This window comes from Sodiomyces alcalophilus (genome assembly GCF_042370955.1).
Source record: "Sodiomyces alcalophilus JCM 7366 unplaced genomic scaffold ACRALscaffold_3, whole genome shotgun sequence".
Taxonomy (NCBI): domain Eukaryota; kingdom Fungi; phylum Ascomycota; class Sordariomycetes; order Glomerellales; family Plectosphaerellaceae; genus Sodiomyces; species Sodiomyces alcalophilus.
Window position 1 is genome coordinate 112,966 of NW_027263534.1, and position 26,723 is coordinate 139,688.

Here is a 26,723-nt window from a genome sequence, read left to right on the forward strand (position 1 = left end):
GATTGATCACTTCGTTCGGATATTCCATCTGCCGCGTGGGCGGGGACCAAGAGAGATGACCACCAGGTTCTTACAACGTACATACACACGCATTCAGAGGCAGACCCGCTCCCACCGCTCGCTCGCATGGCTAGTGGTAAAGCCCCTTCCCTCCTCCGTCTCTGCGTTTCGGCGAATAACAGACCATGGTTACTGCCATGCCTTCACGGCGGGTCCGTCGATCCTAGCAGGTCATAGTAGATCCAGTATATGTAGATAGCACCCAGGAAGAGGGCCGCCCTGGGACTAGCATAATATGGTAACAAGCATCCAGATGAGGAAACCCCTCCTCCTGTTTTGGCCTACGGAGTACATGGGCCTCACCAATCCCACAGAGGACTCCTCGTTGTGAACGGTGATGAGCGGGGTTGATAGGCTAGTTAGGTGTACGAGCTCTAGGCATGGATGGTGCTTTTCTTCTCTTCTTTGCAGGGTATTACGTTCCCCGTTTCTGGTTGGGGACGTTGGACGTACGTTGCACGCGCCTGCTGCTACAAGGTGAGCTACATATGGTGACATACATGGGGAGCCACGATGGCCATGATACCTTTGTCATCGAGGCGATAACAAAGGTCTTGTTCTAGGAGCGGTCGAGAAAATCAGCCATGCCCTGTCGTGACCTTGATAGAGAGAGGACAAGTCGGTCTGCTCCGTCTGGGGAAAAGAAAGGCTTTCATCGGCTGCTTGCATATCTGATGCTCTCGCCAACCACAAGCCAATCATCTTCCAACCTAGCGTTCCATGGACAGGAGCAGCCCTACTCTGAAGGGGGCGGTGAGGTGTTGCCGAGACAAGGGCAGCGGGAAGATCTACCAAGTGGCATCGGACGACTACTGCCGAGATGAGCTTGACGGAGGTTCTATATCACAGTTGACAAGACTACGTTGTAGCCACCGTTACAGTGGGAGGTGGTAGATGGCAAAGATGTACCAGACGCCTACAGCAGGTGTGGGAGGACATGTCCGGATACGGTCAGCCCTTTGATAATTACCGCATGGTGACAGACTGGAGGTCAGGGCATCAATCCTCATCTGCACGGTTTTTTTTTTCTTTTCCTAATGTGGCGGTGATGAGATTTCGGCCTCAGAGATAGAGATGGAGATAGGAACGGCTCAGCCGGCTGCACGCAACAGTCCTGCATGGCTCGCACGCCTCCGTGGTCATCTAAATTGCATCCATCGGTCAACAACCCCAAGATAACATGTCGGTGAGAGGAACGGGTCTAGGTAAGCTGCCTACATGCAATGATAGTTGTAAATGAATATCCAAATAGTGAGCCTCGACTGCATCGAGCCAGAGGCCATCTCCTAAGACTCGCTTCTCAAAGAATAACCGCCTGCCCCCGCGGGGTCCTGTCCGGATCCTAGTAGGGGTTCTCTTTTTTCTTTTGTTTCTCCCTTTTTCGTTGGCGGAAAAAAAAAGGTGGAAACGTGACGAGAAACGTGACGAGGGAAGCAAAAGAGATCTCTCTAGAAAAGAAAAAAGACGGGAGGCCCGAGGCAGCTTGCCTCCGGCCCAGAGTTCGTGGTGACACAGCATGAGCGACGACGTTACCGCCCAATAAAGGGCGAAAAGGAGGGCGTGTCAACGCCAAGAGAGATGCCCACCCCATGATCGACACAGCGTTTGTTCGTGAATTGTGCATCCGCACGTTAATCTTTATTCCCCCCCGGCCTCCCGACAGGGAACAGACGCAGAATCTGCTTGACCTCAATGAGTGAGGATGGAGGGGGATGAAAGGATGACCACCCGCCAACCTGGGACTCGCACATCATCATGTCTTGGCAGTCGAGGCAACATGTGAGACCGGGATGTACAGGCCGGCATGCCGGTATGTGGACCGGACCGGGGGACATAGACCGGGATGCAGTAGGCCAACAATGATTCGTACTTGGGCTCCACTGCCGGCAACCATTACTTTCGGTAGTAGATCTGAAATGACCTGTCAGTTGACAACCGCGCCGTAAACCATGAGCCGTTGGGAGCAGGCTGAAAGGAGAAAGGGAGGGTGGAAGAGGTTGGGAATTTCGACACCTACCTTTTTAAACTGGAAATGAAGCTGCAGTATACCCTGTAGTTGAGAGAGGTTAGCTCTGAACAATCATAGTTTGATTCAGCCGAGGGGGGAGGGATGGAGTGGACCGGGGAGATGAAAGACGAGGCCTTGGAGGTAGGTATTCTCTCTCTCTCTCTCTGTCTCTCGGTGGCTTTGAAGAGGTCAGATTGGACACGCAGACAGGTGTCCAAGTGCACATGCAAGGGAAAATCCCATCGCATGGTCGAGGATGCCCGCCCAGTACACCCTACTCGACGACCGCAAAGGGCGCAAAGACTGTCTAGGAAGGGGGAACAACAAGAAGACCAGAGTATGTACTTACTTTGTCAAAGGAACTCTTGAAGCCTCGATCCTTCTTTGCACTGTAATCCCATTCGCGGTCGACAATGCGGAAAGCGATATCCTCGTACGGCGGCCCAGAAATGAAGCGGATGAGACATGTGTCGTTCTCCCCCGCGGGCGCCGAGCTTTCCCCTCGCCTACGACCACCTTCTCGGATGATCTTGTACGTGGGCGCCTTGGTCTTGTCGATAAGCTCGGGGTAGAAGATGTTGAAGCGGTAGCCCTGGACAACCTTGGGCGGTGGGTTGTCGTGGTCGTAATGCGTCTGGTTGTATTTGTTCCACTCGTAGCCCATCTGGACGCGGTTGAAGTACCTGGGTTTGCGCGGCCTGTACTTATCCGCCCAGGCAGGTCTTGCCGACGAAGGGACGGCTTCTTCCTCGGCAAAGATCTCCTCGTTCTCACCAGTACCGCGCGCCGCCTCGCGTTCGTACAGGGCTTTCGTCGCGCCCGAGAAGTCGTCGTCTCCAGAAGGTGCAAAGCGTGCTGTTCCCGGGACCGCCGCACCACCTGGGAGAGAAGACATGGCAGTCGACGGCTTTGTGTCGTGGCGAGCAGTAGCCGATCCAGAAATAGACGCGCTGGAGGAGGTCGGTGGTTGTCTAGGATGCACCGGTTCCATTGTTTCGTTCACTTCTATGCCCTGCCGCTTCAACACCGCCGCCCGGCTCTCCTTGATCTCCTCGTACATCTTCTTGACCTTGGCCTTGGCTTTCCAACCCAATAAGCTGCGCAGAAGCTGCTCCCAATAATCCGTATCAATGTCCTCGTCGGACCGAAGCTTCGCCTTGACCTGTCTCTCGAGAGCCTCGAGCTGCTCGTACGTCTTGGGGCTAAGAATCTTGTCGATGTCGGCGGAGACGGTACTAACCACCCGGTCGTCGGTCCCCTGCGGGTTCAGTTTCTTCCGCCGGTCGGCGCAGAGCGACTGCAACGCTTGCCAGTACTCTCGATTTCGAGAGTTGGTCTCGAGGGTGTGGTATGAGGTGATGTCGGACTCGAGCTCTCGCAGCTGCCCCTCGTTCAGCTTCTGCAGCACCGCCTCGGGCGAGGGGACCGGGATCCGTGCATCGGCGTCGTCATCGTCGAACACATCGCGGTCCGGGTCGATAAAGCGAAGATTGAAGGCCAGCATATCGATGGGTTTGGCGCGACCCTCGCGAACACGAATGTCGGCCTTCTTCTTGGACTGTTTCAAGACAAACTTGTCCTCCTCGGCGACGAACTGAAGTGCCTGTTCATCTTGCGTCATGTACTTTCGGTTACTGCTTGATGAGGTGGCATTCGCGTCCCTGGCGTTGTTTTTTCGGTGCCTATCCGAGGGAGGTTGATTCGAACGCTTGGAGACGCGAGTGTTATCGTCTCTCCGTGGCGAGGTGATGTCTCGAGGCGGACGCGATTCATCCGAAAGCATCATGGCACGGCGACCCGGGTCCATGTTGAAGTGTTAGGTATTCGTCCCACGCGAGGGCCACAGGTAGAGTAGGTTAAGGGAATCGAAAAGTTGAAATATATTTCGGCAAGGCAAAATCGTTGCTTCTGTTGAAGTAGAAACCATCCAAACGTACGTTCTTAGTAGAGGTACTTGTCTTACGAAGTTGAATTAAGGTGCGATAGACATGATACGGATAGACCCACCAACAACGCTATCTCCACGTGCGTAATCATGTGATCTGGTACCGACATCATCTGCAGACTGCAACCAAACAACCTCGACAAGCTGGTCTAGGTGGGCGTCTCTCTTCATTATGAGACATGGGAAGCGGTAAATGCTTTGAATCGCTGGTGAACTTTCTCGCCTGCTAGTATTTCCAAGTTCCGTCGGGTATTGTGCTCCCACTGCGTAGTCGTTCCCTCTCAAACTCCCTGGTCGTTCCCTATACCAATATCTTTCTTTCCAACCAACGCCTAGAACTCTCAGGTGTAGATGTTCCAAACCCGTTGTCCACACTGCATATTTCACCAGATAGACCCTGATTGTGCGCGGAGAGAAACAGTAAATCAGATGCTTTGATATGAACCCAAGAAAAGGCCGAATAAGTAAGTAGGGTATCAACCGACCACCAGACGAACCACACCTGTACCCGATCTATCGTCAACCTCCGCCATCACTGCTCTTCCCAGGCTCATCCCATCATTGCATGTATGGCCATTCACGGCCGGTCCCAGTTGACTATCCAAGAAATGACACCCGCATTAAGCCGCAGTCAATCCAGATAATAAATATGAAGCCCATATGCCCATATGTCCACGAATATGCAATGCATTTTGAGTTGGACGTCTCAGCCCTGCCTAAAATAAGGAGCATCATGGCACTTCCTCGCTTTTTTCTTTGTCCATCAAAGGCATCAATATCCAACATCAGAGAAGGAAAAAGGGAAGGAGGGAGATGGAGGAAGAGAAACAAAAATAGAGACAAAAAAGACAAGAGCCCTCTACCTCAGCCCGTGAGGTCCTTTTTCCACAATGAAGCGGACGGGTTTGCGAACTCTTCGCCGGAAACTTAATGCCCTTCCCGGCAAACCCATGTGGGCAAAGGCCGACCTAGCAATCGGTCTCGCCATCGGAGGCGGCCTGGCCATGCCTTCGTCGATGGGGAACTTTTGCGGCAGCAACGAAACCCCGCTACCGCGTCGTTCGTCAAACCCCCATCTCCCGACTCCGCCGCCTTGAATCCACCCTTCAAGATTCCGGCACTGGCTCACATCAGCCCAGGCCAGCTTCCCGCAGCCGTCTAGCAGAGTCTCAACGCCGCTGCCGGTGACGCGCACGCAGCCTCGCACCGAGATGCCTTCGAGCTCATTGAGGTGGAGCGCGACGGATTGGAGACTGGCATCGGAGACGGCACTGCCGCAGAACGCAAGACGGAGTTCGCGCAGAAGCGGGAGACTGAGAGCGACAACTTCAGTAGCCGTATCGGAGAGGGCACAGCAGAAGGAGAGATCGAGGTGCGTGAGATTCTTGGCTGCACTGACAAGAGCAACGATGGCGTTGTCGGTAAGGTATGTGCAGTCGGCCAGGCAGAGATGGGTCAATTGGGTGAAGCGAAACGGCGCCCACGCCTGAAAACCGGCATCAGTAATGGACGTGCATCGGGTCAGGGTGAGTGATTCGATGCGATTGGACGCGTGCGCCGCAAGGTGAGCCATGGATCGGTCCGTGACGTGTTTACAGTACGACAGATTGAGCCTCTTCAGCTTTGGGCAACCTATGACTGTTCCGGGCTTGGGCACGTTCGCCGGCGGTCGGTTGGGCGGTTGTTTCTGAGGCGACCGCCCCTTGACAGCCGAGCTGGAGATGACGACCTGCTTGTTCGGTGGGGGTGGTGGCGGGGGCTCGGGTACGACCCATCCGACGACACGGGCCAGCAGGTTATCACCGACCTTGCGACAGTTGCTCCAGTCCACCTCCTCGAGACCCTTGGCCTTCTCGCTCATTTCGAGAATCTGGTTCGCCGACACGTCCCAAACCGATCGCATCCGCCAGCACTTCACGTTACGACCACACATCTCCCACAGAGCTTTGAATCCCTCGTCTGTGAGGTGAAAGCAGTGGCTAATGTCGATGGTCTCCGGTCGATCTCCCAGGAACGGCCCGATGGCCGTCATGATGGCTTCATCCGTGACCCGGCGGTTGTGTTTGCTGAGGTCGGCATGGACGCCGACGCCCCGGTCCTTCTCAAGCAGCCTACGCCAATGCGTCGAAACAAGACGCAGTTGCATGAGCTTGGCCACGTCCAAGAGCTGGAAGATCCTGACGAGAATCTTGTCCGGGAGGGGGGACAACTGCCGCAAGGAATGGGGACGGTGGGGAAGGGTCCTGGCCCTCTTAGACGGCATCACTTCCATGTCCAGCGGGGATTGCGGCACGGCGAACCCAACGGGCGTTGCCTCGACCTGGGGATGCTTCCTGTTCACAGCCATCGGAGACATGTGCTCGGACTGGGGGGTGGGGGGTGCAACAGAGTTGCGACGGCGATTGCGTAGGTTCTCCATGTCAACGCTAAGGAACGGGTCAGGGTCTCTGGGACCCATCGTTTCCGCCCCCTCGTCCTTCGTCGGGGAGGCCGGCTTCGAGGGCGTCGTAAACATCATATGGGGCAGAGGCCCCGGTGTCGTCGGCCTTGGAGGGTCAGATTTCCTCCTTGGCAGCTCGGTCGCATCCAGGTTGTCCATGTCAACGTCCTCGTCCGATTCGTGGTAGCGTGTGCGAGCCGTCTCCTCGACTTGCGACCTGATATCCGGATGGCACCTCCTCCACAGTTCTTCGAGCGCATCGCCGCCGATCATCAAGCACTCCACTGTTGTTATGGAGCGCACAGTGGCCGTCCGGCCTTCTGATAGCCCGAGGCTCGCCACCTCCCCGAAATACTGACCAGCCTTGAGGCGCGGGCGTACGTACGACGCACGCGACAGGCTTCTGGCTGCCTCATCCTCGGAAACAGGCTGACGAATCACCTCTGCCTCGCCTCGCACGATGAAGAAGATGTCGTTGCCAGGTGCACCCTGTTGGATGATGTCGGTAAACGGGGCGTATGTCTTCGGTTGCGCACTCAAGCCCAGAAAATGGAGAATGTCGGGAGGTAAGTTTGAGAAGAGGGGGAGCTCTCTCAGCGTCTTGCGTACATTGACGAGCCCGCTTCCGAGGGCACTCCCGGCGGCCGGATCCTCAATGGCACCGGGACTGGGCGATTTCCGCTTCTTCGAGTTAACCACCGTGCTCCCCTCCTTGATAATGCCAACTTCGCCGGTGGCCACTTCGCCGGGTGCCAGTTCTCGCACGCCATTTCGAGGTTCTTGCCGTTTCTTCTTGAGGATATTTAGCCTCTCCTGCGCCTCTTCGCGGATTGCCTTTTCCATGTCGGGAAAATTCGGCAGCTCGGCCTGGAGATCCTCTTTCTTAAGCTGCACCAGGAGACACTTCGTGCGGGCGACGACGGAGGCCGTGCGCGGCACATCCATCAGGACGCCGATTTCACCGAAAAATGAGCCGGCCTTGAGCTCAGCGTAGACGGCCTCGCCATCTCTCGAGGTAACTGCCACGACGCCACGTACCACCCAATACATAGCTTTAGCGTCGTCACCCTCATGGAGGACCATGTCTTGAGCTGCATGGACCTGAGGCCGCAGGTGTTTCCCGATGGCGGCAAGGAAGTCTTCCGAGGCAGACATGAAGAGGGGAAAGGAGCGGATGCGGTCCACGAGATCAAGCGGCATGTCCCGGATAGTGGAGGCGGTCAGCGGAGAGGGGCGGACAGGACGAGTCGGGTTTGTCTCGACATCGAACGAGCGGATCACGGAAACAGGGTCCGAGACCTGGCCTGGTCCAGCGTGGCCGCCATTCTGTTGGTGGGCCAGGGCCCGATAGGGGGAAGGAGATGAGGGAGAACGACTACGTCTCATGGCTCGAGAGCGCCAGCGACGGCGAAGACCAGTTGTCGACAGGCCTGGTTTCTCTTTCGAGTCGGTTGGCAAATATCCTCGACCCTAGCTTGGCCTGGGCTGAGGCCCGTTGAGTATCGCGGCAAGGTAGCCTTGAGCAATACTACTACGGCGTAGTTGAGGTGACAGCAGGTATAGGACTGGATTTGTCCTGTATTGAGGAAGTGTTTTTGGATGGGCCCGCGCCAGGCTCAGAGTTGTCTCTCGGGACGCCAACTGCCGGGAAGTATAGAGCAAACAAAGGGACGGCAAGATTTGGTCATGCTCGCTCCCGGCAGGCAGGACAAAACGACAAAGGCCCTGAAAGGATGGAGAGAAGAAGCTGTATATTGGGAAGCTCAAGAGCTCTTCCTATGCCTTTGTCGGCTGCCGGCCTTCACTCCTCTGGAGTTTCTGATGGGCTTGCAAGCGAACCAACTAAATGATCTTCTTGGAACAACGGTGTGTCGGATTGGAACGTATGATCGAGGGCCGGCCAAGGCTGGGTTGAAGCTCTGTCGGGATGGCGGAAAGCCTGCAACGAAGTGGCAACTAGGTTGCAACTCAGAGTCGGCTACGATATAAGGGATGGATTTGTCGTGACGGGGGAGCCTGGTTGTCTAGAGGCAGTTCGCGAGCGACATCGGCCTGGAGATGATCTGGATGCACGATGCGGTTAGAAGCAAGAGCTAAGAAAAGGTGTCAATGGAGTGAATAGCTAGGAGACTCACAGTGCCGAGCTGGAAGCGTCGCGGGACACGAACCCGAGCGAGAGCTCAGAGAGCAAGCAAACAAAACAGTAGGTAATTACTTCGTACTTCGTACAGGTCGGACGAGGTGGATGGCGTCAAAATTGCTGTATATTATGCCGCCGGTGGCGTGGTTCGAGTAATAAGAAAGTACTGCGATACTCCGAGCCTATCAACAGAGCAAAGCACGAGAATGCGACAGCGCGATAGATGATGAGAAGAAGTGGATGAGGGACGATCCGAAGCGAAGGGTAATAAGCGACGGATGAAGAAGTGGACTGGGAGAGTCGGCAGAAGAGGGTATCGGAGGTGGCAGCGGAGGGGGGAGGTCCCTTGCCAGCTGCTAGTCCAGGGCAGTCTAGCGTCAGTAGCAGCCTCTGGACTCTGTACACTACGTCGTTGTGGGGTGTTGGCAGCGGTGCGATGCAGAAAAGGTGCAGGAAATCGCTGCTGCAGGGTAGGTACAAAGTAGTGTAGCTGCCATAGAAGAAGGAAGACCTTGGGTCGCATTCGGGACGTGGGGAATAGGCCGGGCCGTGGGGAACTCAGAGAATGAAACGTGCCCTAGGTCATCTACGATGCCGTGATGATATTCTAGCGTATGAGGTGGCACTGATGGTACTTGTCTCTACTTTCCTTCATGTCCCTGCAGAGGTTCTTCAGCAGCTCCAGATAAGTACCTGTTTCGTACCTTCAACCCACGGCTAAGACACCCCAGCTGACCCGTGTACCCGCAGCTCCTCTGTAGAACTGAACGTCCAGTGGCCAGCGGGACGGAGAGCACGGATCACAAAACGTTAAGAAACAACGCTAGAGCAGCACAAGTGGGGTGGATGGGTACCTATAGGTACTTTCCTGCACATTTAGTACCCAGCTACCTCCCGGTAGGAATTGAGGGGTACATACTTTGTACACAGAGACAAAATCACACGGAGAGAAAATCAAAACTCGACAGTGTTCACTGCTCTGGCGGATGAAAACACGAAGAGACGCATCTCTTCCTCTAGCGCACATGGCGATTGTGTTATAGCCGTGCGGATGCGTGGATATATACCGAGATAGCTATGAACACTACCCCACCAGAAAACATGCCCACGATGATGGCATCGATGGCCATGACTTGTGAACCTAACTTTAGGAGAGAGAATTGGGTGTGCGGCATTTCCAAAGTCGGCATTACCGGTAATATATTCGTAGCGATATTTAGATCCCTCTCCAAAGCTTCTCTCTTGAGTACGTACGGATGGTTGCTGGCTGGATATAGCTCCCCTGCAACAGCAGCGAACAATCTGCCCTTCTTCATATACAAAGGTAATAATCAGGTCTAATATTTCCCCGATGACTACCAATATAGCAGCTATGCACGAATCCTTGCGTCTGACAAGTAGACTCTGCTCGGGACGAATCTCTTTATACAGGCACGCATCTAGAACCGCCCCCTTTCCCCCTTCCATGCAGATAGGGTCATATGTCGCATGTATGTACACCGCCCATGCGCAAATCTAGTACCCAGTCAGCGGTTATTTATTGCGAGTCTCATGCAACACATGGGGCCATGACAACCCCATGGGAAAACATGTAAATGGTTTGGAAACATAAACGGATCAACTTGATATGTACGTTGTACATATACGCCTACGCAGTAAGCCAGGGACCAATGTACCCAAGCAAATGGCAAGAGTGCCCATAACCCTGTACTACGATGTATCCTGCATGGGTCGTTAACGAATCTCATCGGATAGGTGATCTAATAAACACATTTAAGCGAACAGAGGCATGGAAAACGACTAGAAAATCCAGGGCAACTCCCACCTGCCGTCTCAGCATTAGCACGAAGCCACATGATGCAACCTGGCCCATCACACCAAGACAGTACATATTAACATATTATGTTCGCTGTCAATAAGAACTGTCTAGAGGATCTTACAAGCAATGGATTCCCAAAATACAAGCACACCTGCGTGGTGGCCCATGCAGGCCAGGAGGCCCTAATTACGTTGTCGTTATGAAGCCCTTGTCCACGTCTCTGACGATCCCAGGCCAGGAGGCCCTAATTACGTTGTCGTTATGAAGCCCTTGTCCACGTCTCTGACGATCCTCGGCTCCCCCGACTCCGCACTGGACACCTCAGCCTAATTCCACACATGAAAAGGCGGTCCCAGGGCAAAGGGGTGCCCCTGAGCTGTTTCATCTCTTGCACCCGTAGTAGGCGGGTTACACCGTATTCCGCTTTATTCTCGTCCTAAGGATGGCCGTTGAGGAAAAACGACGAATCGAATGATAGGACTAAGAATCTGATGCCAGTGTGCTTCCAGAGTCCTGTACGGGAAGTTGATACCAGAAGCCACGTAGGGCGGGGTTTATATTCTCTTCGAGAAGGCTTCTAGCGCTGGTCTGTGCCACCCTTACCTTGGGTGAACGTGTGCCATGACACAGCTTCCGTCATAACCACGAAGAAACGGACCAGACGAATACTAGGAGGAACGGGTTCTGTGCTGGTTTGCTGCCGTAGTAGCTATCTGGTATGGACATAATTTGACCAACTTGCATGTCGAGATGATTCAGAGAAGATATTATCAACTGGAGGCATTTCATTTCACTGACGTCAACAGCTTGCCGACAGCTTTTCATTAGGTGATGACACTCGGCGACCACCAAAAGGAGGGAGTCAGTTTCCCACCCCAGCCTTGAATGCACCACAACTACTTCGTACACCATTCGCATTTGTTTTGCATCTATACAGTGTCCCTCTCAATTTAGTCCATGTGCCTCCCACATCTACCTGCGTATTGAGAATAAAACGCAGCATTGTCCGAGAGCTAACGCTAGTGACTTATACCCGCCGTAGATCTCCCGCGTCGTAAGAGGTCTACTTCGTATGGAGGATTCCGATTTCCCTCTAGAAAGGAGCGGCTTTCATCAGGTTTTCGAAGTCGCAGGCTCCAGGTCAGCCGATCGCTATCAAGGGGTACGAAGGGGGTACGAAGGAAATAATTTCTACTGTTATGCATGTTCACGGAAAGACTGTAGTGCCCCTACCATCCCCTTACCGGTACCTTTCTGTCGAGAGACATACGAATACAACCGTACGTTGTATTCGTAGCCCGCCCACGGACCTGGATGCATCCACGTTTCGTCATGACAGGGCAGTACCATCGGATGTGGCGGAGTCACAAGTCCGTTTGTATCATATTATGTAAGCACTCTGGACTGGTGCCGGCTAAGAAGTTTCCACCAATTTCTGACCGGGTCTCTCGCCTTATTAGCTAAGACTAGAAGTGGCCAAAGCTTTGACCTCGGAATTCCGGGAACGTCATACCTCTTCTCCGCAAAACAACAAAAACTTTTAACAGTTTACCATCTCCTTTGTCTTCAACAACAAGGCATCGTATCCCATCCCCACATCGCCGATCATGTCGGTCAACATCACAGTACGACAAGGGCCTTTGCGCCTGGCTCAGCGCCTCCCCGAGCTGGCCAAATCACCCGCCTTCCGCGCGACCACATCCCGAGCCTTCCACCAGGCTGCCTCGAAGCAGAACACGAAGCTCGCCCCGGCCTTCTTCACCGCCCGCGTGGCCGCGAAGAATGGCCTCGCCACCACAACTCCGTTTACCCTGCGCGCCGTCTTCCGGAACGGTGCTCGCTCGTACAACCAGCAAACCTACGCGCAGACGCAAGAGGCGGGCGGGAGCAAGCTGCGGAAGCTGGTCGTCGGTGGTGCCATTTTCGGCGGCACTCTCGTGGCCATCAACGCCGTGTTCAACCGCGAGACGAGGGAAGATGGCGGCATGCCGGCCTATGAGCGGGAATACCTCAACAGCACCTTCCTTCACACCGGCCTGGGCATCGGCATCATCGCTCTCACAGCCCGCCAGATGGTGCAGAGCGGTTTTGTCTACCGGCTGATGGTGACGAACCCCTGGGCTGTCGGCCTCGGCGGCCTGGCCCTCTCCTTTGCCACCATGATTGGTACTCGCTCGATCTCGCCTGACAAGTGAGTAAAATTCTACTTCATTTCGCCCTTTCCTTTTTCCATGTGACCGCGTACTGACGTCTCGGAACAGCTATATCCCCAAGTACGCCCTTTGGACTGCCTTCAACGCCACCCAGGCCGCCTTCGTCGCTCCTCTCCTGGCGTTTGTCCCGACTGCTCTCCTTGCCAGGGCTGGTCTCTACACGGTCGCCATGATGGGCAGCTTGTCGGTCGTCGGTGCCACCGCCAAGCAGGAGAAGTATCTTTACATCGGTGGCCCCCTGCTGGCCGGTGCCGCCCTCGTTGCCGCCTCGGGTCTCGCTCCTCTGGTGATCCCCGCCACGGCCATCCGGACTCTGGCTTTCACGGAGAACATCTGGCTGTACGGTGGCCTCGCCGTGTTTGGCGGCTTCACTCTATACGACGTGCAGAAGGTGCTGCACCACGCCCGCCTGGCCCATGCTGGCGTCATGAAGAAGGACCCCGTCAACGAGGCCATTGCGCTCGAGCTTGACTTCCTCAACATCTTTGTTCGCATGGTACAGATCCTCATGATGCAGGGCAACCGACGGAAGTAAAGCGTTTGAGAAGATATGGAGAGGGGCTGGGATAGCCATGAGACATGATTTTAAGAGTTTAGTATCATTTAGGGGGTTGCCACGGAACAGTTTGGGCATGACAAGCAAGACTGAGAGAAATGATTCTCCCCTCCGGTCAACATACCACAGCTAGGTGTTTCTTTGTAAATTACATTATATTACAGCTGTAACAGATACCTCGGCAGACGCCACACTAAGTTTGAATCTCCCCTAAAAGGACACCATCTCCCAAGTTCAAAATGCCAGGCTTTGTCTCTCCCCGGGTGACTTTTTTATTTTGTAGTGTCAGAGCAAGTCGATATGACGATTCCAACGGCCTGCAGCAGACCAGGCGCGAGCCTGACTTCCCTGACGCGTATATCAGAAGCGACTCAAACGGGCTCCATCGACGACATCCATCTATCCCACAGCCTTGGTACCTTCCACCGCATCTTATCCCTCCCTAGTGGTTCCAACGCAGGTCATTCGAGGGGCTTGAACGACCGCACAAAGTGGCTAGGGCACTCATAGCCGGAAGGATTCTTATCCAGGTATAATTGATGGTACTCTTCGGCATCCCACCACTTTCCGGCCGGGACCAGCTCGGTGGTGATCTTGCCGTTGTACCATTGCTCGTTGGCCTTGCGGGTGATCTCGCGGGCAATCCTCTCCTGTTCCTCGTTATGCCAGTAAATGGCGCTCCGGTACTGCGTTCCCACGTCCGGGCCCTGGCGGTTGGCGGTGGTGGGGTCGTGCATGCGGTAGAACAACTCGAGGAGCTGAGCGTAGGAAACGGTGGCCGGGTCGAAGATGACCTGAAGAGCCTCGGCATGGCCCGTGACCCCGTTGCAGACGGCGCGATAGGAAGGGTGTTCGGTGTCGCCGCCCGTATAGCCAACGCGTGCGTCCAGGAGACCCTTCCCGTTGCCAAAGTGCTTGCGATAGATGTGCTCGACGCCCCAGAAGCAGCCGGCTGCTATGGTGGCGGTTTGCGCACCGGCGGGAAAGTCGGATGTGGCGGGCGAGGCGAAGTGGAGGGATGATGTCGACGTAAAGGGCCGCGCGAGGCGCGTGAAAAGGTTTGGGAAGAGGGAGGCCATCTTTGGAATGCTTTCTGCGCGTTGAGGATGCTGTTTTCGTTTCCAAGACGTGGTGAACGAGAACGATACCGAGGCCACTGGTGACGGGTGGCGGGGTACGTTTGGATGTGAGAGCAGTGGTCCGTGCACCATCACGTCATCATTGTCGGTACGTGAGACGCGGTAATATTGTACAGTACAAGTACCTACGTTGTACCGTAGGTACCTTTAGTTGTGCTCCTTTGTCTTGCTCGTAAATTACAACGTACAACTGGAAGCTGCAGGCACGTCCAGACATACCACGTGCCTCTACTGCTCCATGGGAACGAAGTAGATGAAGAAGACGGGGTTGAACCAGGAGCGAGGAGCGCCGTGACGTTCCTCGGCTCGTCACTTCCCTTTGCAAAGCAGACTTATGTCGTTGGAGGCTCCTGACGACTTGGTCCTATCCCACCTGCTCACTTGCCACGGAGACTTGAATCCCATTCACACTGGAATGCTCCTGCTGTTGATGCCTTGCCAAGTTGGTGGAAGTCCCGTATTGCAGCAGCGAAGAGGATATTATGAACTGGATTTGACATGGGAGGAGCGACCTTGAAGGCGCATGCGTCAACGATGATAAAATGGGCATGCTGGGACAGACATCCCACAATCCCTCACCCGGAACACTCTCTCATCATAACATCACAACATAAGGCCAAGCTCAGTCGTTTCATCTGTTACTTGGGTTGACCGCAAACTCTCTAACATTGTCAAAAGCCGTTAGCCAGCCATCCGCCACCACCGCCCGCTCTCAACGACGCGGAATCAACGTTTTCATTCAGAAATACACGTCACTTACTCGACGCAGCGATGCTGGCAGCCGTGGTGTTGAGTTGCCTTCAGGCCGTCGTCCTCGCCTCTCCGATCGTTCGCAGACATCAACCTCAGTCCAAGTCCAAGGGGTTCACTCTCGTGGTCAAGGTGACCGAGCCAACCACCGACTTTGAGCCGTCCATAGACCAGTATTACGTGTCATCCATCCACGTTGGCCCGGGCCAGGCCCTTGGCGGCGTCGATCCCCAGTCAGCGCGCATCTGGTATCAAAACGGCACCGCCTCGGACATCGGTCAGGGAAAGGGTACCATCGTCTGGGACAGTGGAGAGCCGGCTTTCCCCCACGGATTCAAACTCGCCGAGGCCGAAGACCAGGTCTCTCCTGTTCGCGTTGATATTGGACACGGAACCACCGGCATACAAATCGCCTCCCCCTGGGACTCTTCGTATCCCCATCTGACAGTTCCGGGCGGCACTGGATCCTACATCGTGTGCAATGAGACGGTGCGATACTACGGGGAGCGAAAATTCTTGGTACTCAAGTACGCGGCTGCCGATGTACCCAAAGGTTGTGCAAAGATACGACTTGTCCCGCAGTGTGCGGAACTACCGGGCGAGGGGTCTCTGTCGAGGCAGGATTTTGCACAAGAAGTCCAGTGCTATGATGACGTTGCAAAGTCTGGGGAGATTGGGAAGGAGGATGAGCGATGAGCGCAGGCAGAGACGCAAGCTGGGCATGGTGTTGGAGAGAGGACAGTAGAAGAATAGCTGAGAAGAGTTACTGCAGCATCGCTATAATGGCATGATTATCACCATTACTCGTCCATCAACAATGAATCAATTCCCTATGGTAGACCAACTTGCTTTGCTTTTCTCTTGGTATTGTACAGGCTCGAGAAAGGGCGTTGGTGTGCGAGGCATCAAAATGGCTGACGTAAGGATATCATATTTACATAAGCTAGAGAAGGCCACCCACCCACCCTGAACCAGCTTGACATTCCCCACACTATCCACTGAACAGGCCACCTAAGACGCCTTGTAATAAGCTTCCCTCCAACGGTACCGCGTGTCAGTTTTAGGTAGACCTTCCGCGAAGGGAGAGTTCTGAAAATGTCTTTCTCCACCTCCAATAAACCCTGACGCCGCATCGCCTCAAGGGGGCCACCATGATACTATTCTGTCCACTGCACCCTCGGCGATTAGTTACCGACCGATCGTGCGTCGTAACCTGAGACCTCCGGGTCCGGTACCTCTCTGCATCATGGATCCACGTGAAGGTATGTATGTTCTGGCCCTTTGGGTGCATGACATGCAGTAACCCAACCCGCTTGGCATCTTCCACTGACTCCAACCTGTCTGATGGGTTAGACATCTCTTGGGCCACGATACCGACCAACCTCCTGCTGGCCGAACTCACGAGACGGGGCGAACGAGATGGCGACGCTGACGACACACGACCTCAATGCGGCTCCGGTAGCCGTGGATCCTACGACACCGCTGTCCATGTTGGCGCCCTGATCTTGATCCTCGTCCTGAGCACCGTCTGTACGTAACTTGGTCGATCACGATAGTCCTTCAACGGAGCCCTTCCGGCACGGCTTCTCGTTCCGACCAGAACACTAACGCCTCCCGTAGCTTGCAGTATCCCTCTCCTGTCGCGAGGCAGCTCTGGGGGCCGTCTCCAGAAGAAAATCATTTTCTACTGCCAACACTTCGGCACGGGTGTTCTTCTTGCGACCGCCTTTGTCCACCTCCTTCCCACGGCTTTCCTATCCCTGACCGACCCATGTCTCCCGTACTTTTTCAGCAAAGGCTTCACGCCCATGGCTGGCGTCGTTGCCATGATTGCCGCCCTGATCGTCGTCGCCTTGGAGATGTACCTCGCCACGCGCGGCGCCGGCCACGCACACTCTCAACACTATCATTTCTGGGACGAAGGGGAGGGCGAAGGCGAAGGCAACGACGCGTTCAAGGGCACATCGTCGACTAACGGTCATCACGTGTCCGGTTTGTCGGCGCGAGGGAGCAGGAATCCCCGCTCTTCTGATTTCGAGTTGGACGCCATGGATGCAAGACAGGGGCTCATTGCCGGTGCGTCGCCGCGACCCAGCAACGGGTCCAGATTTGCCGGATCGCGTGCTTCAGACGGACGGGATGGATTCAGCGGGTCAAATGGCGTAAACGGTGCAGATAGCGCGGACAGTATAGCCGGGGGCGACCAAAATGACGACTCCGACCTCGATCTGGAGACACACGAGCTCGATGCGGTGCCTGTTAAGAGCCACCATGCCCAGCACGAGCACCAGCACCAGCACCAGCATCCGGAGGAACATCCCAGCACCCCCCGTGTCATCACGCCCGAGGAACAGGCCCGACTGCTCAGGCAATGCCTCATGCTGGAAGGCGGGATCCTTTTCCACAGCATATTCATCGGCATGGCCATCTCCGTGGCGACCGGACCGACCTTTGTGGCCTTCCTCATCGCCGTCAGCTTCCACCAGACCTTCGAGGGCCTCGCTCTAGGAAGTCGCATTGCGGCCATTCAGCTGCCACGACGATCAGCCCGCCCGTGGCTAATGGTACTGGCTTTTGGGGCCACGACTCCACTCGGGCAGCTGATTGGGCTCGTTCTGCATAATATGTACGATCCCATGAGTCAAACAGGACTTTTAATGGTGGGATTCATGAATGCAATCTCGTCGGGCCTGTTGCTGTTCGCCGGCCTTGTGCAGCTGCTGGCGGAGGACTTTTTGACGGAGAAGAGCTACATCACTCTGGTGGGACGGAGGAGATGGAGGGCCTATATGGCCGTCGTCAGCGGAGCCATGCTCATGGCCATAGTTGGAGGCTTCGCCTAGGCAGTGTCGGGGAGGGGAAGAGCGAATTCCTGCGGTGTTTTGTATGGGAAACAAACAGTTAGCGAAAGACAGCTCCAGCGCGAATTCAACCAAGAGGGCGGGCCCATCCTGAAAGACGGTGCGGTGCAATAGATATTGGCCGTTGGCCGCGGCCGGGGCGTCGTATAGCAAGCAATCACGGGCGTATGGTAGTTTGTCTCGAGGAGAATTCTGCTGGAATTTGTATGGTTATTGTATCCTTATATTTTACGGAAATCTGATAAGACCCTCACTCAAGAAGCACTCTTCATCTGGTGGAACGCAAACATTAGACTGCAGAAGCTATGGGAGTTGGTATTACTTGTTAATCGTAGTGTAGATATGTACTCCGTAGGTGCGATCAACGCAGATTACCTAAGCCGGATGTTAACAAAGCACTCCGTAAAGCAAGGTACCTACCTAGGTACTAACTCCAATACCGTACGGTAACTTTAGGTGGTGGCAGGTCCCTGTTTTTTTTTTTTTTTTTTTTTTTTTTTTTCCGCCCTTGAGCTTTCTAACCTTCAATTTGACTCACGGCAGACCATCTTCCTCGTCGCCCACCCAACTCTTGCGACAAACCCCTCCCCAATTCCCCAATGCAAGCCGACAGGTGACGACAAAACTAAACTGCCTTACCCAACAGGACGCAGATGTAGCCGCGACATCATCGCGATCCCATATCGCCAGAGGGCCAGCAAGCTCTAATTGCCCCTCCTACACCCCCCGCATTCTGTCGCCAAAAAAGATCCCTGCATACATATATTCTGTTTGCGCGCCTCGACACAACCCCGCCACAACCGTCACGCACCACAACGACAAGCAGGAAAACAAGACAGGTGTCTTTCTTAATCCACCAAAATGGCCTCCGAGCCGTCGTCTTCGACGGCAGCGGCGGCGGCCCCCTCTGCCAATGCCGTCGTGGACCCGAGCAAGTTCGAAATCCTAAAGCAGGCCCTATACGACGCATGCCGAACCAATGGCGACGAGAACAACCTCTACACGCAATACGACCTACTCGACCTGGGCATCATTCCCAACCGGGATGCGCAAATGCTTCTCAAGACGGTCCAGAGCCTCACCAACGATAAACTCTTGATCGCCGTCAGTGTTCAGGGCGGATTAGCGTGGCGATGGCGTTCCAAGGCCGAAGCAGACAAGTGAGTTTTTTTTGTGTCTCCTCTTCTCCTCTGTTCTTCTTCACCTAAAGTCCCGGGCAGCTTTGCTGACGACGGGGTGTTTCCATCTTTGAAGATACAAACAATGCACGACGGACGAACAGCGCATGGTTTACGGCGCCATTGACGATGCCGGCCCCGACGGGATCTGGACCAAGACGATCCAAGGTCGACTTGGCATCAACGACGCCGTCATGAAGGCGGCCCTCAAACAGCTGCAGTCCAAGAATCTCATCGCGCCTTTCAAGAGCGTCGAGCACCCCAACAAGAAGATGTACATCAAGGCGTCGCTACGCCCCTCCGAACGCGCCACGGGAGGCCCATGGTTCACCGACCAGGCTCTCGACGTTGCCTTCATCGAGGACTTGCAGCGCGTCATCTTCGACTACATCAAGCGCCACGGCAGCTTCTACCAAAAAGAGTCCTCTTCGTCTGCCCGCACCGCCGTGCCCAAGAAGGGCATCCTCAAGGGCTCCGCTTCGTCCGTGGCGGCGGGGAAGAAGAGGGCGGCCGACCACATCAGCGGGGACGAACCCCATGCCGATTCTGCCCAGCCGACCACGCCGAAGAACACCTACCTCCCCCTCCCGGCAGGGTACAAGGAGTACCCCACGGTCCGCGACATGGCACGGTTCATCTCCCAAACCGGCATCACGACCGAGACGATCCTGGGCGAGGAAGATGTGCAGAAGCTGATCGACGTCCTCGTCTTCGACAACCTGATCGAACCCGTCCGCGTCGGAGGCCGCGTGGGCTACCGCGTCCGCCGCCACCCCAAACAGAGCCTGGAGTCCTGGGCCGCCCCGCGCCCGGCGGAAGATGAGGTCCTCCCGGCTGTGGAACCAGGCGCGCCGGAACCGGTCACCAACGGGTTCACCGAGGCCCCGTGTGGTCGGTGTCCCGTGTTCGACCTTTGCGAGGAGGGAGGGCCCGTGAGCGCCAGCAACTGCATCTACTTCCAACAATGGTTAGATCTGAAGTGAGGATACTAATACAAATAAAAATAACAAACAAAATGTGACGCCAGGTCAGCAAGGACAACGTGGGAGGCCGACATCATGATATGACGCGGACAGAATACGACTTGGTATATGGGAGGCCGGGATTACTTGTTTCGCCCGCGCTGCTCCTGAGGAAGGAGTGGGTTTGGTGTATCCTTTTACCTGTATTTGTACGTTTTGCATGGCAACGGAGTTCTTTGGGATGAGCTTCTTTTTATTCCATTTATTATTGAGAAAGCACTGGACGGAGAATAGATAGGCACCGGCATGCATTCGATTCAGACACGGTAAACGATGGATGGATTCCAGATCATGTGAGAAGGCGTAGCCGTCAGCCGGGCATTGGCAAAATACTACCAAAAACATATTACAGAGTCATCACGAGCAACCATGGACGTTCTTTTATCATACGCCGTGTAGCGATTTGTTTTCGTCTTAACCCCTGGTTAGCTACAAGCTATCCATTGAGCGTGCAGACACAACAACAATCCACCCTATGTTTTCCCGCTCCTGTCCTAGTCACCTCGCGATATGAGAGGCTGAGGAAGAACAGATTGCTAGTACAAGCCCTTACAAGAGGGACATTTACAGGGTACCGCTCTTGACGATGGTGGCGCGCTTGCCGTAGCGGACAGTGCCGCTCTGGGAGCCGGTAGCCTCGAGGGCCTTGACGACGTTCATGGAGGACTGGTCGGCGACCTCACCGAAGACGACGTGGCGGCCGTTCAGCCACGAGGTGACGACGGTGGTGATGAAGAACTGGGAGCCGTTGCTATAATCGACAGAGTCAGCATTGGTGTCCCCTCGAGTTATACCTAAATGGAAACAGCCGGGGGCGGGGACAGCGTACGTGTTGGGGCCGGCGTTGGCCATGGAGAGCAGACCGGGCTTGTCGTGCTTGAGCTGGAAGTTCTCATCGGGGAACTTCTCGCCGTAGATGGACTTGCCGCCGGTGCCCTGTTCATCCTTGGTTAGCTTCCTTTCCGGGGCTCTGACGGTGAAGGGATACAAAAATATTGGGGGGATATGGCCGTACGTTGCCGCGGGTGAAGTCACCACCCTGGAGCATGAACTCGGGGATGATGCGGTGGAAGGAAGAGCCCTGGTAGCCGAAGCCCTTCTCGCCGGTGCAGAGAGCACGGAAGTTCTCGGCAGTCTTGGGAACGACGTCGTAGAACAGGTTGAAGGTGATGCGGCCGGACTGGACTGTTTAGGCATTGGATGGTCAGCGCAGGTTCGATGGTAAGAACGTCCAAGAGCTTCGCGATGGATGAAAGCATCCTCTTGGGAGAAGCGAAGGAGCCAGTGGAAGCATTGCATCCAAAGAGCTATCACTCTCTCCCAAGCTGCCTTGTTTTTCTTTTGATGACATGGTGGGAAGGAAGGAGGTGGCTTACGCTCAGGGTTGCCAGTAGCCTTGCCAGAGCTGGGGTCGTAACGGGGACCCTCCCACTCGACGTCGAAGAAACTGTTGATGGGAAAGAACAGTAGGTCAGCCATGCGAAGAAGCAACGGACGGTGGTGTTGACGAGGCGGGAAACTTACACCTGAGGGCCAGACATGTTGGCAGTAGATGCGAAGAAACGGGCGGGTAGCTTGGTGTTGGAAGGGATGATGGGGGACCGAATTGGCTTTGTGAAGGTGGAAGGTCGAGAAAGGGGAGAGAGTGAAGCGGAAGAACAGAAGAAGTTATGATGGCGGGGTAGGAGGGGTCGAAGAACGGAGAGGGCAGGTCTCATTTTTTCTAGTTGCGAGGTACCTTGCGTGGTACCTATGGGGAACAATAACAACTGGGTCCGCCGAGGCGCCTGAGGAGAGCTGTGAGCTGTTTCTACTGTGGCCGGTTGGGAACTAGGGAGGGGTACAAATCCAATGTTAGCGTATGAGCTCCCCCACCAAGGGTACCGCGTTCAGCAAATGGCCGACGGGCAAATAAGCGGACGGGTGGAGAGCGGGGAGATACGGGGTGGGGCAACCCGAATCACGTGAAATTAGCTCCCAAGAAAACCAAGAGAAACGTAAAGTTGCCGTGGAGATGAGATGATGAGAAAGGGTGACACGGTGTACTCTGTACGGATGTACGGAGACAAGGCGGTCATACTGTTCATCTCCCGTAACAAAGTATGTAATACTTTTCTCCTGAGTGACCCGCCGACACACTGGTCATGACTTCATGACCCACTTCAAGCGGTGTGGTGTCCGGTGCGATTGAGCTCCAAGCCAAATGTTCAGAGGACGTCGGTGTTCGAGGGTGAGTTTCTTGGCTCTGTCTTTGGTCGACCTTGCTTCTTGGAAATGTTGCGTTGGTCTCTCATCCCGTCATCCGAGCTGAGCTCCGAGCTCAATGGAACATTTGCGTGGCCCTCCCCCAAGGCTGCAAGTCTCCCTTTTCCCTCCTCCCTGTTTTTGCCAAACAGCTCGGAAACCAGCTAGGGATTCATATGCATGACAGCAAGCAGCCAAGCCGCATGCCCATTGGCACAAACGGAATCAGAAAGATTGCCCCCCCTTTTCCGACCAGAGCCCAGAGTTGCTCGATCATAGGCTGAGAGAGGCCAACATGCACCAAGTAGGTACATCGCAACGGTCGTTTTTCCTTGGTTCAGGATACCAGCTGTACCCTCCCTGGAGAGCTCTGGAGCGTATGTGCGCTCAGTAACCGGAAGACAGCCCATCTGTAGAGCATGCCACCCGGTGTCTGAGGGCAATGGGCCCGGCTTCCGCGACACGGTGCAAGGTCGTTTTTGTGCTGCGTTTCTCGAGCTGAACGCCTGGTGTTGCGAAGGGATTGGGCGGACAACAGGAAAACATAATGCAATGGAAGGCTTGGGGAGTGTCGGGAGGCGGTGATGGGAGTGACCAATAGACCTGACAGTAAGAAAAGTTTCGGTACGCACCTTGTCCAACTGATTAAGAGTAAATCAAATACTGTACAAGAAAGGTAGATGAAGACGGTAGTATTACACTGGCCAAAGAACACGATAGTAAAGCTGGCGATGAGAGAGAAGAAGTTGAAAAGGACGGGAGCAGAAAGTAGCTCGGTAATTAATAACTTCGTACGTATCCGACCCGGTTGATTTTTCATCCCTCGCTAGCATTGAGTACTTTCATTTCGTATTGCAATGACACTTGGACCATCTCACGACCCACGCCGTATTGATCTGTCGGGTACATCCTTGGTACATCACCGACCTTTGACAGACTCCCATGGTGAATGAAGCTGGTAAGAATCAAAAATTAGGTACTGACTGGCGATCGAATAGCTGTTACACTTGAACTGTCGCATGAACCACGCGCATTGGACTGTGGTCTCCTAAGGTCTAGGGGAAGACAGCTTCAGACATGTCTATATTCGCACATGCCTGTCGTACGAAGTACATACGTTGTACGTATAACTTTTGCTTATCCTTATCGCTCTCCCATTCGATCACGTGATGATGATACTTTCTTGGCAGTATCCACAGATACCTCCGAAGCCCGAAAGTCCAGGCTGGCCAGGTCCGTATGGACGGTCAAGCACGACGACGACGACTTGACTGGGAGGAAAGCTGACTCGAATTGCTCTTGCAGCCCAACAACACCATCAAAGAGGGGCACACGGAACTACGGCGACGACATTTTGTTTTCTTCCTCTCTCCGTCTCCCTCATTTCTGCGCCTCATCTCCTATCCTCCCGTGGACGTTAAGCCACTCAGCTGCCCAAGATGGATTGGAACAACCTCAAAGACACCGTCGCCAACATCACCTTGTACGATGTCAAGGCAGGTGTCAGGAAAGTCCAGAATGGTAACAGCCGGTCTCCGTTTAACTGATCCTGAACCCTGATGCTGACACGAGACACCTTTCTAGCGGTGATGAATTACACCGAAATGGAATCTAAGGTCTGCTTCCTCCCTTGGTGCCGATACAGTGATGGCCTCTGTCAAATTCGGCACACGTGCTGACGGGCTCTCAGGTCAGGGAAGCGACCAACAACGAGCCTTGGGGAGCTTCTTCTTCGTTGATGCAGGAGATTGCCAATGGCACATTCAGCTAGTAAATACCCTCTCCTCTCCACCCCCTTCCCCGGTTCCGCAAGCTAACAACAGAATTTCCAGTGCCACGCTAAATGAAATCATGCCCATGATCTATCGGCGCTTCACCGAAAAGTCCGCCGAGGAGTGGCGCCAAATCTACAAGGCCCTCCAACTACTCGAGTTTCTCGTCAAGCACGGTTCGGAACGGGTCATCGACGACGCCCGAGGCCACATTACCCTCCTCAAGATGCTGCGGCAGTTCCACTACATCGACCAGAACGGCAAGGACCAAGGCCTCAACGTACGGAATCGCGCCAAGGAACTAAGCGAGCTGCTCGGCGACGTTGAACGCATTCGGGCCGAACGAAAGAAGGCGCGAGCGACCAAGAACAAGTATACTGGCGTGGAAGGTGGCAGGAGCTTCGGCGGCGGCTTTTCCGGCGGCAGCAGCAGCCGCTACGGCGGATTCGGCAGTGAGACCACCTTTGGCGGATACTCGGGCGGCGTATACGGCGACGGCGGCGGGTTTGGGGGCCAGTCTGACGAATGGAGGGAGTCGTCCGGGGCATCGCGGGGTGGCGACAGGTTCGAGGAATACGACGAGTTTGACGAGGGGGAGCGGCCGACGGCCTCCAGCAGCTCAGCATCCAGGTCGAAGAGGGTGGAGCGCACGGCGGCCAAGCCGGAACCACCCAAAAAGAAGGAGCCCGAGGTCGACTTGTTCTCGTTTGATGAGCCGGCTTCGACTTCGTCCGCTGCCCCGTCGGCGGTACCAGCGTCTACGGGCTCCGGCTTGGCCGACTTGGCGGCACCGCCGTCGGCTGGCCAGAATGCGGACGATGATGATGACGAGTTTGACGACTTCCAATCGGCGCCGCAGACGGGCGCTCCCTCGGCGCCTCCCGTCACGTCGACCGCACCCTCGACGGCTACTTTCGCTATGCCCCAGCCCGTGGCACCGCCCCAACAGACCACCGTCAACAACATCTTGAACCTGACGTCCCCCGCCCCCTCGACGACGTCGAGCGGACCCAACTGCTCGGCTTTCGGCACGCCGGCCCTGGCGTCTCCCACAGCACAGGCGCCCAAAGTGGGTGGGTTCCAGCCTACGGGGCCTAACTACTTCGGATCGGTCACGAGCGTCACGCCACAAGCCACGGGCGGCGGCTCGGCCTCGGCGGGATCGAGCATGGCTGGTGCCAAGCCGGCCACGACAACGGCGTCGAAGCCCGCGGCTAGCGGGGACGCGTTCGGCGCCTTGTGGACACAGGCGAGCTCGGGAATGAAGAAGACACAGACGACGCCCAAGGCCGGGCCGGCTCTGGGGCAACTGGCCAAGGAGAAGAGCAGCGCCGGCATCTGGGGGCAGCCTGCGGCCGCTTCGACCTCCTCGACGCCCAAGCCGGCTGGGGGGTCGTCTAACTCGACCGGAAACGGTCTGGAAGACTTGCTGGGCTGAATGAAGGTTGGGGGGAAGGGGGTTCAAGTGCGATAGTCTTTGTTGCCGAAGTCTCGAGAGTCCATTTAGGCCATGTTTTTATTTCAGGGCAGTGGGCCGAGCTGAGGTTCGGTATTATGTCCGAGACAGTTGAGGCATTGCTGTGTTTTGACGAGACGAATTTTACTAGGCATTGGAGGAGGCAGAGCACAGCCGTCAAGTTTGAGTAGATAGGCGTACCGGCGCGTGAAAATTGCTCAATACTTTTGCTGATTTATCGTCCGAAGATAGAAGAGGTGTAGACACAGATTTCGAGGAGAGATGCACTATTTTGTTTTTGCACCACCCTTCACGTTACATACAGTGGCTACCATGCCTTGGGTCAGAGGTGGTGTGGCACATGGCCGGCTAGGGAAGCCTTTTTGGGGGGGGGGGGGGGGGGATTAAGGATATGGCCGGTCACCCGAGGTGCTGCAGATGTCTGTCCCTTGCACAACGTCTCAGACCTATGATTTACTTGTAAAGATGGAGTAGCAAGGACGAAGAAAAGCAGCGAAAGAAGAAAATCATGGTTCATGCATTCCATTATGGGCCAGAAAACAAGACAAGGCCATGGTGACGGTGGCTTAGAGCAGAGCTCGCGGTCTAGATTCGCCTTGCGCGGCTGATGATCTTCTCATGACATCGCCTAGGCGTCTAATGAAGCATGCACGCAATACGATGTACCTACGCCTGAGACGGGCTATGGTTTCATTGGAGTCGTTTGTGGATACGGTTTGGATTGTCAGTCATTCCTAGACCAAGAGCAATTGGTTATCACCGAGTCCATGGTGTTTTGGGAGGTTAATGTGAGGTCTAGTTACGGGACCAACGGCGCCGGGGCCCCACAATTATTACCGGTCGGTCGTCTCTCTAAGCGCCGCGTTTCAAACGATGGGCCCCACGGACCTGTCTGTCCAGCCCGATCATTGGTCCAAGGGTCTCCGGATGCCAGCGGTTCGCGGCGGGTTGGCTTGCTTCAGCAGCCGCGGAGCCCTACCTTGTCCTTTGCGTATTCTTTACGTCGTTGGTGAGACGCGGGACCACAGGCCGAATCTGTGGAGATGGTTTGGTAGGTGGTTGCTGGGTTTATGGACTTGCAATGGACCGGGGGACCAGG

General features: G+C 55.2%; 11 protein-coding genes across 11 annotated transcripts; 7 read left to right on the plus strand and 4 right to left on the minus strand.

Annotated features, from left to right (window-relative positions):
• Positions 1–185: 185 nt before the first annotated feature.
• Positions 186–1,350, plus strand: ACRALDRAFT_208472 (uncharacterized protein; the record flags this gene model as incomplete). The annotated part of the gene is made up of 10 exons (XM_071022455.1): positions 186–212; positions 290–387; positions 472–537; positions 569–611; positions 668–775; positions 835–895; positions 930–1,010; positions 1,051–1,077; positions 1,114–1,246; positions 1,317–1,350. The coding sequence occupies 10 exons, from the start codon at positions 186–188 to the stop codon at positions 1,348–1,350; spliced, it is 678 nt and encodes a 225-aa protein (XP_070875557.1).
• A 57-nt stretch (positions 1,351–1,407) lies between these two features.
• On the minus strand, positions 1,408–4,013 carry ACRALDRAFT_1048831 (uncharacterized protein). The gene is made up of 3 exons (XM_071015560.1): positions 2,418–4,013; positions 2,078–2,110; positions 1,408–1,971 (listed from the first exon to the last, which is right to left on the minus strand). The coding sequence occupies exons 1-3, from the start codon at positions 3,873–3,875 to the stop codon at positions 1,954–1,956; spliced, it is 1,509 nt and encodes a 502-aa protein (XP_070875558.1). The 5' UTR covers positions 3,876–4,013; the 3' UTR covers positions 1,408–1,953.
• An 859-nt stretch (positions 4,014–4,872) lies between these two features.
• ACRALDRAFT_2026593 (uncharacterized protein) lies at positions 4,873–7,839 on the minus strand (the record flags this gene model as incomplete). Its single annotated transcript, XM_071020401.1, has 1 exon — positions 4,873–7,839. The coding sequence occupies one exon, from the start codon at positions 7,837–7,839 to the stop codon at positions 4,873–4,875; it is 2,967 nt and encodes a 988-aa protein (XP_070875559.1).
• Positions 7,840–12,019: 4,180 nt separating this feature from the next.
• Positions 12,020–13,160, plus strand: ACRALDRAFT_2102220 (uncharacterized protein; the record flags this gene model as incomplete). The annotated part of the gene is made up of 2 exons (XM_071023095.1): positions 12,020–12,603; positions 12,674–13,160. The coding sequence occupies 2 exons, from the start codon at positions 12,020–12,022 to the stop codon at positions 13,158–13,160; spliced, it is 1,071 nt and encodes a 356-aa protein (XP_070875560.1).
• Positions 13,161–13,642: 482 nt separating this feature from the next.
• Positions 13,643–14,260, minus strand: ACRALDRAFT_1069336 (uncharacterized protein; the record flags this gene model as incomplete). Its single annotated transcript, XM_071017661.1, has 1 exon — positions 13,643–14,260. One exon carries the CDS (start codon positions 14,258–14,260, stop codon positions 13,643–13,645), a length of 618 nt encoding a protein of 205 aa, XP_070875561.1.
• Positions 14,261–14,412: 152 nt separating this feature from the next.
• Positions 14,413–15,919, plus strand: ACRALDRAFT_1062283 (uncharacterized protein). Its single transcript, XM_071016571.1, has one exon. It carries the CDS (start codon positions 15,092–15,094, stop codon positions 15,764–15,766), a length of 675 nt encoding a protein of 224 aa, XP_070875562.1. The 5' UTR covers positions 14,413–15,091; the 3' UTR covers positions 15,767–15,919.
• Positions 15,920–16,162: 243 nt separating this feature from the next.
• Positions 16,163–18,215, plus strand: ACRALDRAFT_1080749 (uncharacterized protein). Its single transcript, XM_071019068.1, has 3 exons — positions 16,163–16,332; positions 16,424–16,600; positions 16,691–18,215. Exons 1-3 carry the CDS (start codon positions 16,317–16,319, stop codon positions 17,911–17,913), a joined length of 1,416 nt encoding a protein of 471 aa, XP_070875563.1. The 5' UTR covers positions 16,163–16,316; the 3' UTR covers positions 17,914–18,215.
• Positions 18,216–18,528: 313 nt separating this feature from the next.
• On the plus strand, positions 18,529–20,317 carry ACRALDRAFT_1048842 (uncharacterized protein). Its single transcript, XM_071015561.1, has 2 exons — positions 18,529–19,091; positions 19,186–20,317. The coding sequence occupies exons 1-2, from the start codon at positions 18,793–18,795 to the stop codon at positions 20,090–20,092; spliced, it is 1,206 nt and encodes a 401-aa protein (XP_070875564.1). The 5' UTR covers positions 18,529–18,792; the 3' UTR covers positions 20,093–20,317.
• Positions 20,318–20,695: 378 nt separating this feature from the next.
• ACRALDRAFT_1030359 (uncharacterized protein) lies at positions 20,696–21,610 on the minus strand (the record flags this gene model as incomplete). The annotated part of the gene is made up of 4 exons (XM_071014892.1): positions 20,696–20,882; positions 20,961–21,067; positions 21,147–21,316; positions 21,508–21,610. The coding sequence occupies 4 exons, from the start codon at positions 21,608–21,610 to the stop codon at positions 20,696–20,698; spliced, it is 567 nt and encodes a 188-aa protein (XP_070875565.1).
• A 1,060-nt stretch (positions 21,611–22,670) lies between these two features.
• On the plus strand, positions 22,671–22,960 carry ACRALDRAFT_1062285 (uncharacterized protein; the record flags this gene model as incomplete). Its single annotated transcript, XM_071016572.1, has 2 exons — positions 22,671–22,679; positions 22,781–22,960. 2 exons carry the CDS (start codon positions 22,671–22,673, stop codon positions 22,958–22,960), a joined length of 189 nt encoding a protein of 62 aa, XP_070875566.1.
• A 671-nt stretch (positions 22,961–23,631) lies between these two features.
• Positions 23,632–25,836, plus strand: ACRALDRAFT_1041069 (uncharacterized protein). The gene is made up of 4 exons (XM_071015207.1): positions 23,632–23,896; positions 23,960–23,991; positions 24,066–24,145; positions 24,208–25,836. The coding sequence occupies exons 1-4, from the start codon at positions 23,815–23,817 to the stop codon at positions 25,583–25,585; spliced, it is 1,572 nt and encodes a 523-aa protein (XP_070875567.1). The 5' UTR covers positions 23,632–23,814; the 3' UTR covers positions 25,586–25,836.
• Positions 25,837–26,723: the final 887 nt, after the last annotated feature.

Excerpts from the sequence above, each read along its gene's own strand:
- ACRALDRAFT_1048831 (XM_071015560.1), bottom strand. The coding sequence starts at position 3,875 with ATGGACCCGGGTCGCCGTGCCATGATGCTTTCGGATGAATCGCGTCCG. Across the intron at positions 2,111-2,417 it reads TCAAGAGTTCCTTTGACAAA|GGTATACTGCAGCTTCATTT; the intron begins GTAAGTACATAC and ends TCTCAACTACAG.
- ACRALDRAFT_1062283 (XM_071016571.1), top strand. The coding sequence starts at position 15,092 with ATGCTGGCAGCCGTGGTGTTGAGTTGCCTTCAGGCCGTCGTCCTCGCC.
- ACRALDRAFT_1080749 (XM_071019068.1), top strand. Across the intron at positions 16,601-16,690 it reads CCTCGTCCTGAGCACCGTCT|CTTGCAGTATCCCTCTCCTG; the intron begins GTACGTAACTTG and ends CGCCTCCCGTAG.
- ACRALDRAFT_1048842 (XM_071015561.1), top strand. The coding sequence starts at position 18,793 with ATGGCCTCCGAGCCGTCGTCTTCGACGGCAGCGGCGGCGGCCCCCTCT. Across the intron at positions 19,092-19,185 it reads TCCAAGGCCGAAGCAGACAA|ATACAAACAATGCACGACGG; the intron begins GTGAGTTTTTTT and ends CCATCTTTGAAG.
- ACRALDRAFT_1041069 (XM_071015207.1), top strand. The coding sequence starts at position 23,815 with ATGGATTGGAACAACCTCAAAGACACCGTCGCCAACATCACCTTGTAC. Across the intron at positions 23,897-23,959 it reads TGTCAGGAAAGTCCAGAATG|CGGTGATGAATTACACCGAA; the intron begins GTAACAGCCGGT and ends ACACCTTTCTAG. Across the intron at positions 23,992-24,065 it reads ACACCGAAATGGAATCTAAG|GTCAGGGAAGCGACCAACAA; the intron begins GTCTGCTTCCTC and ends ACGGGCTCTCAG.